Here is a 15,952-nt window from a genome sequence, read left to right on the forward strand (position 1 = left end):
GGGAACAATCAGTCTTTTCAAAACCACTAGATTTGGCTGTTTTTCACACTCAGGCAGCACATCCTGTAAATCAGAATTAGTCAGAATGATGTCTCTTCCAAAAATATAGCGTCAATTGCTGAGTGTGCAAACAACCCAGCAGTACGGTTTGCGTGGGACGGTATCATTAATCCTAGTCCGTTCTATCGCACTGTGTATTGCGTAGGTAACAAATAACTAAACATGCAATCAAGATCAAGAGCTCTAAATTCTCATATTAATTGGTCTGAACAACAAGCATAGCACACTAACAGGGAAAAAAGAGAACGCAACGTCTTATTCAGGTCTATGGGGACAATTTTTGTCCAAACCTTCGTCTGCTTTTCCATAATTTCGTTGTCATGCCTTCCATCAACTGAACAACTGTCGATATTTTCACCTAGGTGTCTGTAAATGGTTAGGAGGACTTTTGAACGCCTGTTGTTGTTGAGGGTGATGTTGAGGCTAAAGCCGGAAGATTTGATACCGCACGATAGAATTCGGTACCAGTCACAAATGCTTGTTGATGACCATTGTTTCAAACAGGCATTTTTTGGATATACTTGGTACGATGCCGTAAAAGTCACCAAAAAAATTCAGAAACACTCCACTTATTATTAAGTGCTGAGTCATCAGGTACAAAGAACATCACACAAGCCAAGATATACCCGGTTCCTTGTGAAAGACAGTTAGCTTGCGATGGGAGTGCTTATTTGGATTAAAGTATCCTTAGTTTGACATCACACTGTCATAGTGTCTAAAGGGTTGCCGAGGGGAAAACCTTATATAGGTGCTTCGTGTCATGAACAGTATTCAGCTAATTGGTGACAGGCAAAAAATTGACGAAAGTTGCTTACCAGCCTATTACATATTTCAAGAACAGCAATGGCTTAAGGTAGTCAGCAAACTGAGTATGATTATTTTCAATTCCAAAAATGATTCGTTCCGGGGTGTTTGTATTCGTCCAACCATTTCCATCGCAAAAATCCACTAGTTTGACGATTCCTAAAAACTTTCACCATACTTTACTGTCGTCTGCTCTAGTGCAAAGAAACTTGCGGACCCCTTCCATTCCACTGTATGTCTATATGTAATGACGACGGATGCGTTCTTGAGGGTCATAGTGTCCAGTACCTACCTTGGGGTCCTCTGCGTTTGAAAACCACAGACGGCAATAAACCTATGGGATCACAAAGTGCTTATCGGGCGGCCTGTGTAGGTGATTTGATGTTGACACTGATACAGATAAATAAAGGCTGGGCTTAAGTTTTCTTTGAAGGAGACTAAAGTCATAGTTATATTGTAACGGATGGAAAAATGTGGTTACACCTAACATCCTCACTTAGGCCTTATTTGGACCGGATGATGTATTATCACTAAGTGTGCTCAGTCTGTTGGGTTATATAGGTGAGTAGTTGTTTTTCAGTTAAATAAGAGGGCTGTCATGCATATAGCCAAGTACAGTAGGCCAGTCGAGAAGATGGTAGGCGAAATGACTGTGTCGGCATGCTGTTGTAACAGTCTGTTTCAAACTACGCACCGAGTCCCTGAATCACTATGGGGTTTCAATGCAAAACCTCCGCACGACGGGATGATCTGTATCCTAAGGTGCAGCATATTAGGAACGAATCATTAAAAATGTCGCACACCCTGAAACTTTGTGATTTCTGAGTGCCATTTTAGCGAAATTCACCATTTTTGACAGTATTGTATCGTCAAACGTGAAATCTGTTCCTTTGGTGACGAAGTCTTGCCCAGAACTGATCACCTGGTAGAAGAAAACGAGGCTTTCTTAACCTTTGAAAATAAATAAACCTTTTGTAGATAGTCCTTCATGAGATAAAAATAACTCTGTCTGATAATTTTTGATAACTCAAGACAGCAGTGTAGAATGCCAGAATTGTGTTAACTCTGTGGGGAATTTTTGGCCAGTTTCAGACAATATTCTTCATCACAGAGCTGATTCTAACGCGTGAAAATCAAAGCGCGATGTAGTATATCCCATATACCTAGATTGAAATACATCCGTGTGTTAACATTGTGCATGCTTCGTCTTGGATTGCAGAACACGTGACCTGAGCAGACTTAGCACATGAATAGAAGGCTTCAATAGTATTGATGAGAGTTAGCGCAAAGCTGGTTTGCAAAGATGCGTTTCGCACACCACCTGAAATTCACGGTGTCGGGTACTACTAGCCTCGTTAATCACTGAAGTAGATGAAGCTGTCCTACATACTCTTGTGAGATATGAAATGCAAACAAATAACAAAGTTTTTCGGCAAAAAAACATATACTCCTCCATCGCGAGAGGCAGAAATTGTTAAAACCGTTTGACTGTGTGCCGTATCACAAATCTGTCCATAAGCTATACTTTGTTGTGGTTATGTTAGTAACACCTAATATGCCTCATTGTGATAAAAAGCTGTACTTAAAGAAAATTCAACTCAATAAGGATGCTTCCTTGACTTGGAGGTATATCATGCCGTAAGTAGGGTTCAGAAGACACCGTATGAGGCCAATTTCAATGGCATTTTCAAAACACTGAACTTTTGAATGCGCCTATCTCATTGCTTCACCCGATAAAACTTCTTAAGGGTATAAGAATGAATGTTGTCCATGTTGTGTCTGTTCTCGAAGCGATTAAGAGGTGGGCCCTGATATCAATGCATTAGGTTCGAATCTTCTGTATATCGTAATGCTTGTAACAATATTCGCTCGTACTATCAGTTAAAATGCTTCCACCAAGAGAAATCACCCTTTCACACCGAAGACATATCAAACCCTTCCAAGAATTGCTTTAGATTTCTTCTGCCTTTTGTGAATTTCACATCTTTTCTCAACAAACCAACTAAAATTTTTAATCAGATTTACATTAGAAAAATTATTCAGCCAGAGAATAAATGTTTACAACAGAGCTCTGGTCCATTCCCAGAAACCCAAGCTATACAAGCATTCACAGCCTATTCAGGACGTAGTTGGCTTGAAATTCCCTCAAACCTAGAAATACCGTTATTGTAGTTTCCAGAAAATCTAATTATCCAGTTTTTCTATCAAAACCTGACAAACACAGACACTAGCAGGGCCTTATATCAAGCGACCGTTTCCTCTATATTGCTGTTTCGTGTCCCCTACAATGTACTTAACGACCACAAATACCCGAAACTCCGTTGGGTAGCGCCACAGAGTAATGTCATGCACTTTTGCTGTTAAGCAGCCAACTGCGGTCATAATATATGGGAAGACCGGACATCCTTTTGTTGATAAACGAGTAAAAATTACACCTAAGTACCGCTTTACTGAATGGGTTTTAACGCATATTGGTCTAAATTCGTCCATAGATTGAGCAGTGGTGAAGCGTCCAGTGGTCATCCCAAATGTTCTACGCTTCCTATAGAGGATCTAACATCTACCAAGTCGCGGGCTTGTTTTTTACAACAACTGCAAGACAACCACAAAGCAAACACAACGCAATCCACTGCGCATTTAGTCTTGATACAGGATTGATGTGTATTCCCAACCTCAAGCAGCTATGCCCTACTTTGTCCACCTAATGGTCCCTTGTCAGAAAAAGCTGCGTGACGGATTACTCTACCAGGTCCAAACTCTTGTGGCTTGTCAGTGAGAAATCCATTTCTACTGGCAACCCCGTACCAATTTTCTGGAATTTTGTAATCAACTTTACCACTTCAACCACAACTTAAATTTGCTTCTCCCACTGAGAATACTGGTTTGGATGGTGAGAGTCTGTTCCAAAAATCAGATGTTGCTGTCTTCAAAAAAGGAGCCCTCACAACCGGCAAAACGCTCTGGCTTTTCCAGCATTGTGATTAGACTTTCATTCTAATCCCCAGACTTGTCATTCAAACGCTCATGGCTTAAGCATTGTCTTTATTTTTAGCACATGCCCGAGAAATTCGTACATGCTTGCAAGATTAGTCACGTGTGTGATAACTATCCATCTAGTCTTTGTGTTACATCATGGAGCGAGTTCCAAAGTCACGATATGAGTGAGGAAGAAAAAATCGGTTTGCTACAATTGACACAATAGATATTTTGCTCTCAGGAATGTGGTTTACATCACAAAGCAAAAGTGATGGATATGGATCATTAAACAAAGCGCGGTATGATGACAGTTGCAAAGAACCTATTTCGGATGCTCGCAAAATGTGAATGTATATGATATATCATTTGAATATGTAGAGAAAAATGGAAAAGTAGAGACAAGTGATGATTCGTAGGCTTTAATGCACAGACGAAAAAACAGTGATCTGAAAACCACGAAACTCTTCTAAACAGCTTTCTTTCAATCATTCAAGTTCATTCGGTAAGGACGCGATTTGTGTCGAGCTGGAAACTTGTTATTTTCACTTATCTTTGTGAGGAGGAGAATTCGTTTGGGATGCACCACTTCCACCAAAATAGTTTATCCGAGTGAATGTGGATGAAATCCAACATTCCCGAAATGGTCACATTATTAGACTTGACCAAAACGAAAAATCAAGCCACATCCTCCTTATCCACATTCAGATCGCATTTTGCTTTTTGTCTTTACACGTCGAGAATTGCGAAGCCAACTACCACTCTACAGTTGATTATCATGTCAGTCAAAGGAAGAATAGCCGGCTGAATTGGTCATTCAGTTCAGGATTGAAAAGCACATATAAGTCATCCTGTTCAGAGCCAATCAATGTAAATATATCATCTTCTTAGGTGTCCAACGTTGAAAGGTAAACCTCGCAGTTTTAAGTGTGTCACGGCCTCCTACTGGAGCACTTGTTGGTGCAATACTTTAGAGGTTTACCCAGTCATTTTGGTCACGTACGTCTAAATCTGTCCAATTTCCAACGGCAAAGACGATCTGGTAGGCAGCTTTCTGTTCGATTCCACTCAAATATCGTGTATGCGATAGACATTTACTTGGTCTAAAACTTATGGTGGACCACAGACGTTCACGTTTAAAGGTGCAGCACTAAACTCAATCAGAGTTTATAGTAGCTGCACATGATAAGTTTCAATGTCAGTTAAAAAGAACTGAACTTGGAATGGTCAAATGGATCAGACTGCTCTCTATCCTTTTCGGAATTGGTATCGATCACGTAGCCATTGTGACCCGATTTGTTGTTACTGATTTAACAAGGCAGCTTAAGTCGGTTGGTAATGGAACATCGACTCAGTCTATATTTCATCCTGTCCTGAGGACTACCAGGAGTAAACGTCAAACTAGGTTGCCTATTTCGAGTCACGGTTTCTTGAAATAATTGACCAGTGACCTTTCAGTGTGCCGCTTTTTTATTCGTTACCTGGTTAATTGAAAGTTAGGACTTCAACATTCTACCTAGGGGTAGTGAAAGTGAATGCTACTTATCACTACTGTATTGAACTTTGAGCAGTGACCTTGAGCAGCTTCATCGTGCTAGAAAACCATCAATTTAGTCCCAGAAGCATCCATTCACCTCAAATGTCCAACGTCTATTGCCCTAGATACCATTCTTCCACATTCGTAGCTTCAAACTTCATTGCAGAGGATACAGACATGCACATGAATATGCATCAGTATGATTGATGAAAGAAAGGTACTTTCTTGAAAGTGGCTGTTGGATTGAATGAAGCTGGTGGTGGAAAGTAAGTAGACACAGTCGTGCATAAGTCTGACTCAAAAGATACTCTTGAAAAAGCTTAAACTCCAAATTTTTAAGACAAAGCTCACTGAATAAGCATTCCAGAGTGCCTCCTTACAATGCTAATAAGCGCTGAATTCATTCGGTCCGCCTATTCGCCTAAAATTGAGCTTTCTAGTGTGTTGTTGTATTAGCTAGATTACGCGTATGTCAATCGTCCGAGAACAGCAATAGAATGGTGTGTTTTTCACACATGGGAGATCCGTTCGAATGCGTCTGCCCTTAAACATGGGATACACGAGCATCTCGTGAAAACTGAAACCAACCAAAAAGCAGGCTCAAATGTCATTATTCTTTGTCTGGCCATATTTTGTGTTAAAGATGAAATGAAATTTCATAGACGTGATAAACTACTGATAAGATTGCTGAAAACTCTCCGACAGCCTACGACCGATTTTGTCCTTCTTGAGGCTCATCAGGCAAACGCGGTCCCCACGCTTATGTTCTGCTTGAACCCAAGTCCCACGAAATCCTACTTGTGCACTCATCCGCTTAATAAATCGGTTTTGACTGCAGACCCACCTGGAACACAAGTAAACGTCTCTTTTATGATATTCCCGAATAGTTTTAGCAAACTTATGGGTATTGTATTACGGTTACACAATGTGCTGCAACATCACAAATATCGTACTGATAATATTACCTCGATTGGTAATGAAACGTTTGCAATCACATTGCCCAGCTCAGTGTATTTCGGGTGTTGCATTCGAGTGTTTCGAGTGTGTTGCATTCACTCAACATTCATTCCAACGCATAGAGAGTTCAAAGCGTTTTACTATCGAGAAAATCTTATTGTATGTTTTGTAGGAACATATGGAGTTCGAGACAGACGTGTTTTTCTAATTTGTGGAAGCTCATTTGAGCGCTTCAGCTTGATGTAACCTAACCCAGGAAAACCGTCAACAAAGAGTGTTTTATGAAGGATGCTAAAAGAGAGTTTAGCGCTCTCCTTCTACTGGTCTCATCCAGTCGATTCATGGCTAAACCTGAACAAATGTTAGTAGTGTAAATTGGTTCGGAAAGTTCCGATAGAAATTTTGTGTCGTAAATAGAACTATCCCGTGTTGGGTAGACGAGGAGCACTGCACAGTTGTTTCACGCTTACTAGATGTCGTTAGATGTGTGAATCTAGGAATACCTGAGTAAGTTTCAAAATTATTTCATGAGGATGAAGTCTGGTCACCTTTAAGTCTTCTGGATAACTCTGAGGCTATGAGTTCATAATGGCTGATCGAAAGGCATCTTTAAAAACCGTAAAATAAAGTGCTTTACTTTCAAATGGTAGGGGAACCACGAAGTAACCGAGATTATTTGTGAACAGAATAAAGTCCGGGAATAGGTAAGGCCTAACCAGAAAAAAGCTGGGCAATCAACGAGTATTGTCAATTTTTGCCAAACTTTTTACCTTTGGTGCTAAGGCGAACAGAGTACTTTATATAACTGACTATGCTGTTTCCAGGAAATAATCCCCAAATCCGGATAGAACATGGACACTAACGTCCAGTTAAGAACCGAAAAACAATGTTTGAGCTAACCAAAACGGACAAGTTGTGGTTTTATGAGAGATGGTCAAGAGTTTATGGTGGCTAGAACAAAATCTCTTATGTAGACCTTATGGCTGCAAACAGTAAAATCCTCAACTTGCAACCAAACTATTCATATCTGGAGATGAAACAATTATTCGTAGCGTCAGCTTGACTGCTATTTTTGATCGCTTTTACATATCGAACACGTTCTAAAAGCACCTGCCCTACATGGAAACTCCTAATTAAAATGACGTCACAATGGAAGAGTTTTCAGTCAACCAATCACACGGAAGAAAACCAGATGACCCAACCACAACGGGGGAGTAGAACTGTCAAACGAGAGAAACTCAGCGAACAAACCAGATACAAGGAAACAAGATAACGACTTAACTCCAATTCCAAGCTGAGCAATCAGATTAGACAACAGCCACTTCTGGATCAACCAGTTACTTTGAAGATATTAAATACTAGATATTATAGATTAGCTGTGTAGGCACAGGCAAGAGTGGCGAGATATACCCATACACCCGCTAACTGACTTCCTCATGCTGGCTTGTGACGGAACATTTTTAATCGCATTCCTAATGAATATCATGCATTCTGTCAACAGAGTTTTGTTATTGTCCCAAACACACACAAATACCACCCTGTCCTCCGGAGTTTGCGCATAAAATAAGGTGTGGGGTACGACTTCGGTCTCAAGAAAGGATAGTGATAAAGTACTGAAACTGCTTTAAGGTATAATGTCAACCACATTATCTCAAGAAAGATTGCAAATTAGGCGAGCAAATCCCCATCAAAGACCAAAAATTGCTTCACCATCAATACAGGGCTTATCTCGAACGGAGCATACAGCACTGTTCTTGAAGGTATATCCTTTTGATGGACGATTGTCGATTCTATATTTCCTGAATTATTCCACATGGCCTCAGTAATACAGTCATAAAAAATAAACGGAATACCTGAAAATGTTATTTTATAGGATTTTCAGAAAACGCTATATCTGTGTTCTGTCGTGTATTGGGCTTTGCGTTTGTGTTGTGGTTATGTGCATCATGCTTTCTACAAATTTCCTTTATGTTTGACCAATAGTCATTGACCAGTCAGAAGCTAAGTTTCTTTAGTGTGCGAAAATGTTTGCTTTCAACTTTCTTTCTATATTATCTTTTCATGAAGAACATATATTAGTTTTTATAATGCACTCAAACAGTTTGATGCCGACGGCTCTAACTTTCTCCGCTTGAAACTCTAGGGTTTTAGTGACAGGATACACCGTTCCTGTTTATTTGTATTAGTTATCTTATTAGACTCTCTTAAAATTGAAAGCGGTTTGTGTTATATCTGCTGATTCGTCAATCTGAGGTATCTGCTGCCGACCCGCTCCAGTGCCTAGTGTCGGAGAGAAAAGACTCACGGAAGGGAACACAACAGCTGTATTCCGAACAACCGAGTGAGCGAGAGAGCGAGAGCGAGTGCAAAAGTTACAACGGTCCCACGCTATTTAAAGGGGACTTTCTGACATTGATCCAAGCTGACTGATAGGCGTTAGTGATCACCCATCAACATCGATCGTGCCTCTGTGAAAAGCCTGAACGCTGATCACATTCGGTCGTGCTTCTGTGGCGCAGAGAACACTCATCAGGTTTTACTGAATTGATCGAGTGATTGACTGGCCTGGATGCTTGCCGGCTTTCCAGTTGAGCTTTTGGTGGAGCAATAGGTTCCGGGCGTTCAGAAGTTGATTTCAGGAATCTGACCTTCCTGATAGTTTGACATTCATCAAATCGACCTAAAGTGGTTTTCAAGCCGGCCGTACTCTTAGTAAAAGTGGTTTTGTCTGCAGGATAACTGATCAAGCTGGTTGGTCAGAGTAACGGGATGGTATATATTACCATCTGAATGAATGCTTAGGGTTTCTTAAATTTTTTTGCGTAAGGAAGTGGTATTTACATAGTATGCAATATGCAATACTGTAAAGCTTCACCTGTACAGGTATCATGTCTTAGGCTTTACTTGGGGGCCTCCAAATTTTCTAGTGGCTTATAGTTTTGCAGGCAAAGAACCCAATGTATCCTTCTTAAATCACGTTAAATGTTGCTTTCTGGAAGCAGTTTTTTACTGCTAGGAGAAGCGTATTCAAAGTTTCCATGTAAACAACAATGAAACGCAACAGAATAAATTAAGTGAAACAACACAACCCCAAAATTTGATTGGGAGGTACGGAGGCTTGTTTTTATATCTTAGGCGTTATAATTATTAGAGAAGACAAAGGACGAAAGAGGTTCAAAGAAGGAAAAGAGAATAATAAAAGGTAATTAACCATGCAACAAATGTTAGCAGTTTTTGTATAGGTAAAGGTTTCATCAATGAACTATTAAGCCAGTGAGTTATATGGGTAAGTAAACAAAGGAGGTTAACTCTAATGCACATTTCCCTTTGACTAAAAAAATGCCATACTTTTTTGCGACAAAACAGCCTTCACAGATTTCTACTGGGAAATTAATTACCGATACGACATACAAATTTAATTTTAATGTAATTGAGGAAGGATATTCACAGGAGGTCATTTAACTTCAAACCTGACAATGTTAGTCTGGAGTATGGCAAATTTTAAGTACACAAGTAAGAAGAATTGGGGAAGTGAAAAAGTTGCGTTCCATTAAGAGGATTTTAACAGTCTTGGATGCTTATACTGATAAGATCTAGACCATCAGGATAGTTTGCCGGCAAAAAATGGTCCAAAGGCCCAAAAACGATTAAAAGATAGCTCAATAAATAACGAATTCAAAAGTGAAACGATAAGGTGGATGGATACGTAGGTAGACCTGAGAGGATAAAGTTTACTAATTTAGGCAAGCTTCAATCAACAATAGTGGCGATTATTGTATTGATCGAAGTGTTTTTTTATTCCCCATCATCACGTATTTGTATTGAAGTAGGGCGTTGTGGTCAGTAAAGCAAAATGGAAAAACGATGTAGGTTTATCTGCAAATGCATGAACAGAGCGGGTGACGGCAGATCGAATTATCCTTGAAAACACATAAACGGTAGAAAACAGCAAGGATGCCTGGAATAATTTGTCACTGGTTTTCTTAATCTGAGAGAAAATACCATTCATCCTCGTTTGCACTGAATGTGCAAACATGGGGGTTTAATCAATGTAAAACTATCTATGTATAGCTCGATAACAGACAGCGTAAGAAGGTAATTCGGATGCCAACCCCACCCAGGCTCCGCAGGCGGACAATCACAACTGTTCCACCTATACAGTTCAGGGTAAAACCAACTGTGTAAACTTTAAGCCAACACCTGGCTCGCTGAACGATGGCTCCCCAAAGAATTGTTGTCTTCAAAACGGTGGAGAAATTTTTTCGGGCGGAAGTGTTTCAATAACTTCTATAAAGCAGAATAGTGAAGATAATCTGGCATATTTTAGCCGCTTTTAAGGCAGCGTTTCCAGTACGAATGGCGTATACATCTTTAAAATTATGTAAGTAAGTTCAGGAACACCTTTAAAGAGCTGTAATGAATGAGTGCCATCTGAATCATGTATACGAAAAATTTCTAGTTCTCGGGAGAGTTGGCATACTTTCTTTCTAATAACGATTGCTGAAAGTAGGTAACGTAGAGTTTAATCAAACCAGGTTGCTGCTAGGGTGAGACAAAGAAGGGGTGATGACGGAGGTTTGGACTCTCATGCAAGCCAAGTATGAAATGGACTGGTGAACAGAAGTCAGCGGTTTGCCTTTGAACAAAATTCAAAATCAGCCACTTTAACTAGAAGCTTTTGATAGATGAATAGAGTTTCTTAGGATACACTTTCTTTGGCTCGTAAAGCAACGTCAGTAGCACGCCTTTATGAAAGAGACATGAACATGACATCGTCCACCGTCTGGTTTTTTCTCTTTTCTATCAACAGGCTTGCACATATAAATATTTTGGTGATGAATATTTTGCCCCTTTAAAGAATCAGAAAATGGTTGGTGCAGTTCTTCAAACAAAACACCTGCAACCTTCTTTGCAAACACACTAAAACTGCGTCTGGAGAAGTACAAAATCTTGGAATGCAATGATCAGAAGAAAAACCACATATTTAAATGGGCCATTAAAAAAGCATTGTCGCCATTGCGATCAGGAAATTTGGTCGGAAGTCGACGAGCTAGGTCAGGGCCTGGTATATGTATAAAAACAAGACGACAACAACTCTCTATTTTTAAATCATGTATCCGTTTCTAATTATTACTAATCAGGGTGTACATATCAGCCAAATCATTGCCATTTGTGGACTGATAAAATATTTGTTCTGTAATATGGGATTCAATTCGAGACCAAATATTTGAAAAGCGGTTGACCCACATTCCAAAATAAGAGGGCGAAAAAGACATAGGATTTAACATATGTACATGTACACCGCATCACCAAAACAGTGTAAAGTAGCATATTTCAGAATTGTAGGTAAGCGACTTGGATTTGGCTGAGTAGGAGACTGAACGAGAGTTACAGGAAAGGAGTCATTGAGTCTTGAAAATTTAGCAGTTTGTCCCGTTACCCACTTAGCCTCTGAAATCCTGTAGAAAACGTTATACGAGGCATCTTTGTGGATTATATTTAAATGTTTGCTTTTAAAAGTGGCCGACTAGCGTCCTTCCTTGGCGACAGTGTTGGGAGAAAATCCTTAGATTGTGTTCATTGACGAAATGTGCCAGTAGGCTGGTATCCAAATAAAAGGCTTATGTCTACCAGAGCCGAAAGCTAAGAAAGCTTCACATTTCAGTGTGAAAATTGAGCCAATTAATCAATGCCTTATAATGCAGTATTTTGTTTTACAATTTTGAAATTACCTGTCACTAAGACAACAAACAGTTAACCAAATTTTGGCGCCATTCTCCAAGTCTTATACAACTGGAAGTAGTATGGACTAGATTCGGTCAATGCAAATAGTTAATAGTTTGGGGCCGCATTTAGATCCATATGGTGCCTTGCAAAGTGAAGCATGTAATCAGTGGCGTACCATTTACGCTTCTCGCAAATGTTTCCTGTAAAATGGCTAGGAATCCATTGATGAGAACAGGTTATGATGCTTAAAGTAGACTTTTAAGCGGACCGTCGTTTACGTGAGTGGATACGCCTTCAAAGTCAAAATATATGACGACATGAATTATTCAGAATCACGCTTTTATAATTCTATGTGTGTTGTTGATTAGGAAGTTAACGGTGACCAACGAAATTGGTGCTACTTCGGCAGCTAGACTTACCATCATTTTAGCAGCTATCGGATGTATGGTTATTGGCTTTAGGGGTCTGTACGGAGTTTAATCTAGTGGTATCTTTGGCCATATATGGACTTGCCAGGAGTGAAGTTGGGTTTGACATATTTTAGGCAAAACTTCTGTTACGACTGAAGTCCTGTTCGTACCTGAAAAGTTTTACCAGTATATGTCAAGAATTTGTAGCTTGCTCAAAACACATTTAACCTTGTGGTTTGTTGGCATTTATCCCAATTAGAAGTTAAAAGTAACACTGCCTGATACTGTTGTTAAGAGCTGCACCTTTGCTACGCCTTCATTTCTGTTGTGGTAGTAGCTGTGATCTTTATAGTAAAGGTGTGGATCCGTGAATTTCCTTCACTGGCACGTTCTGTATAGTCTTGTTCTGTATAATCCATGTCTGTTAAGCAGATCTTTGTGGCACATGCAAGCTTTTGGTCTTCAGTTTCGCGCTTCCTGTATAATTGCGACTGCTGTAACGTGCACCTTCACCGCCATACCAGCTTTCAACTCTTATGACACGCTGTAAGCTTTTCGAATGCTTGGGTCTATGTATGACAAGTTTTTCTTTTGATTATCACACATATTTTTGTATCCTGGTCACACATCCGGTTCACCGTCAAAAATTTGGTAGACAGTCATATCAGTATCCACAACTAACTTGTTCGTTAAGTGACATATATTCATATATTGCATCTACTGTAAACATCAATATCCGAACAGAGACAAAACCTTCATTGCTCCAAGTCAACCAGTTTTGTAAAGGAAACTGTGTTGGTTGAGTGCTCTATTTTTCAAATGTCTCTTAGTTCTGGTTTGACTGAGTTCATTCAGACAGAGTCTTCTTCATAGCACAGTACATTATTCTATGCCATGATTATCGGCAGGTCCGATATTGGACGAAGCTATATACGTTACGTTCAGGACTGCTACACCGTTATGTAGATGCAAGTGTTTATGTACTCCATGTAGGTGCATCTGTCACTTAACCACTAGCTGGGATCATATACTTGGTAATTACGCTGACAGAGGTAAGCTGCGTCTTTTGATATAGTAGTTGCTATAGTGGCTGTATGCAGTGGAAGTTAACTCAGATTAAGTCATACGTTTTTATATCCTGCAGTGCAGCATACCTTCAACATCTTTTTGGCTTCTATTGTCTATTTCCTCTGCATATTAATTAATTAGTGCCGATAAGGCTCTTAGGAGTTTGGTCATTGAAAATCAGCTTTACACGACGACAGCTCATACTGCACCAATGAGGAGCGAAGTTTTGCACAACTTACGGTAAGGCATATCCGTATTTGTAGGATGAACTGGTGGTGAGGTTTCTCCCGGCGGACCAGGATACGGTGGGGGAAGATCTTCGTTCCCAGGTTGAGGGAAGTTACCCATGGAGACAGGGTACGGAGCTGAGTAAAAATATATTTGATGACCCATAGGTTTTCATACTTGTGCCCGACATTTGGTTGATGAATTCCACGTGAATAGTTGCGATAATATAAAGGGCCCTTTAAAAAATTTCAAACACAGTTGGCCTTGAGAAAGCTTCAGTTCGTGTTCACGGATTCACGGATTGATACACAGGATCGAGGCTATTGCCCAAGATTCCCGTGTAGGTTTTGTTCTTGTCGGTCAGTGGCTGTCGTTCACCTGAAAGGCACAAGTGAAAAAGGGTGTTAGCACTGCTTTTATGTTCTCAGCGCGGGGCAGCATGCTTGCCAGCGCGAGGATTCGCGCAAACAAATGTCTAATAGTGCTTTAAACTGGGTTCTAGAAGCAGCGTGGACGACCGTCAAGCGACTGACGGAACACCATGTGTAAATGATTTGCCAGTGTGGACGAAGTTTCCTTCAGGATCCTTGGACTGACCCCGTCGGGCCCCAACGGGTAGAATGGTTGATCTTGTGCAGCAGTTGATGAATGTCCTCCACTGTGAAGACCAAGTCGGTTAGAGGCTGTTCGTAGTTACGCCTTGGCAAGAGTGGGTATAGACACGCATAGTGTTCTCTCTAGACCTCAGGTACCGCTGATGGGTCATTCGTTGGTTCTCCGTTTCTGTCCCTCAAGGAGAACGCGGATGGCTTGTTTCTGCGGCGATGTCTCATGTATTTGAACAAAACGTTTTTTTTGGGGCGAGGCCCAGGATGGTGGCTTGTCTTCGCATGTTCCATTGGCGGATTTCTGATTTACAGCGGGTCCCCATTTTACGAAATGCCAGCTCGTCATCTGTATCCCCTGTAGTCAACTTTCTGGAAAACAGTTGGTACTTTTTTCCAGAAGTCGCCGAATCCTTTTTGGCAGCCCGTGGTTCGTCCGAGTGCGTCCTGGTTTTTTAGGAACGTCGTGTCAGCTCCGTGAACTTTCTGGACAATTGTTTTATAAAGTTCTTCCACTGAAGCTGGTCCCAGGGTGACTTGCATTAGAAAGAAGTGCATTCCTGAGAAGTCAGCACGGCAGAGGTCTCGGGATTTCTGGCCCGATTGCAGATGAAATCAAGGAACAGCACACAGTGGTCGCTATTTCCCAGTGGAGCGGTAATTGTTACCTGATCAGCGAAGTGTCTTTCGTTGGTGATGACCAAATCCAGGGGGGATGGTAGTTGGCCTGCGCGGTATCTGGTGAGTGCAACGACATGTTGAGTCCAAGCGCTCTGTCGAACGACTACGATCGGCGCCGCTGCAAAAGTCCGCTTGATTCGACGCGCTGGAGCCCCATCTAGGAGGCTTTTGGGGCATTGAAGTCACCTACCAGCAGGAGATGAGTGAAGTGTTAGTTGGAGGAGGGTTGCTCAAGGGTTCGTATGAGGTCATCTTCAGGGGGACCCGAGGGGCTACGGTAGACCACACCGAGAGTGAGAGGAACGGACCCGCGCAGCGAGATTTGGACCCACAATGCATCGCAAAATGGTGCAGGAGTGGTATCAGAGAGGGGAATCGGGATTGGCAGGGCCGCATGTAAGTACAGAGCAACCTCACCAGCCCGCCCTCGTTTTTAGTCACCTCGAAAAATAGACTAACTGTCGGAATCCCCGCGTCAGAGACATCTGGTGTGAGCCGGGTCTCTGTGAGTGCGATAATGGACGGTTTTCATGGCAAGCCGACTGTTTAACGTCGGCGAGTTTGTTGAAAAGGCTGAGGCAGTTTGTGGACAAGCATTTCGACACTGTCTCTGCTGCCTCCGAGAGTGAGGAGCCGAAAGTTGAGTAACCAGGGAGGCTAGCAGACGTAAAAGTTGGGCGCCGGGTTTGTGTCAAAGGCTCCAGAGGAGCCTCTGGGGCAATGTCGCCTGCTTCCTTTCTTCGTGGTTTATGGGGCTGCTTTCAGCTTACAATGTTTTTTCGACCCATGAGAGCTGATTACCGCGAGCCTTTTAGCCTTGAGGGACGGTGTTTTTTCCCGTGGGCGAAAATTTCGACCGATGCTGCTTGTAGCTCTTTCAGCACCGTCTTTTTGGCGACCAG

General features: G+C 41.3%; 1 protein-coding gene across 1 annotated transcript in view; it reads right to left on the minus strand.

Moving 5' to 3' along the window:
- Nucleotides 1-14,028, minus strand: part of T265_02088 (hypothetical protein) — a gene marked incomplete at both ends in the record, with an annotated part of 33,664 nt that extends 19,636 nt beyond the window's left edge. Inside the window, one exon of the mRNA XM_009166247.1 lies at nt 13,776-14,028. Coding sequence (XP_009164511.1) covers nt 13,776-13,929 — 154 coding nt within the window. The remainder of the gene's footprint in view (nt 1-13,775) is intronic.
- Between the last annotated feature and the right edge of the window lie 1,924 nt (nt 14,029-15,952).

Source organism: Opisthorchis viverrini, assembly GCF_000715545.1.
Source record: "Opisthorchis viverrini unplaced genomic scaffold opera_v5_24, whole genome shotgun sequence".
In the NCBI taxonomy this organism is placed as follows: domain Eukaryota; kingdom Metazoa; phylum Platyhelminthes; class Trematoda; order Opisthorchiida; family Opisthorchiidae; genus Opisthorchis; species Opisthorchis viverrini.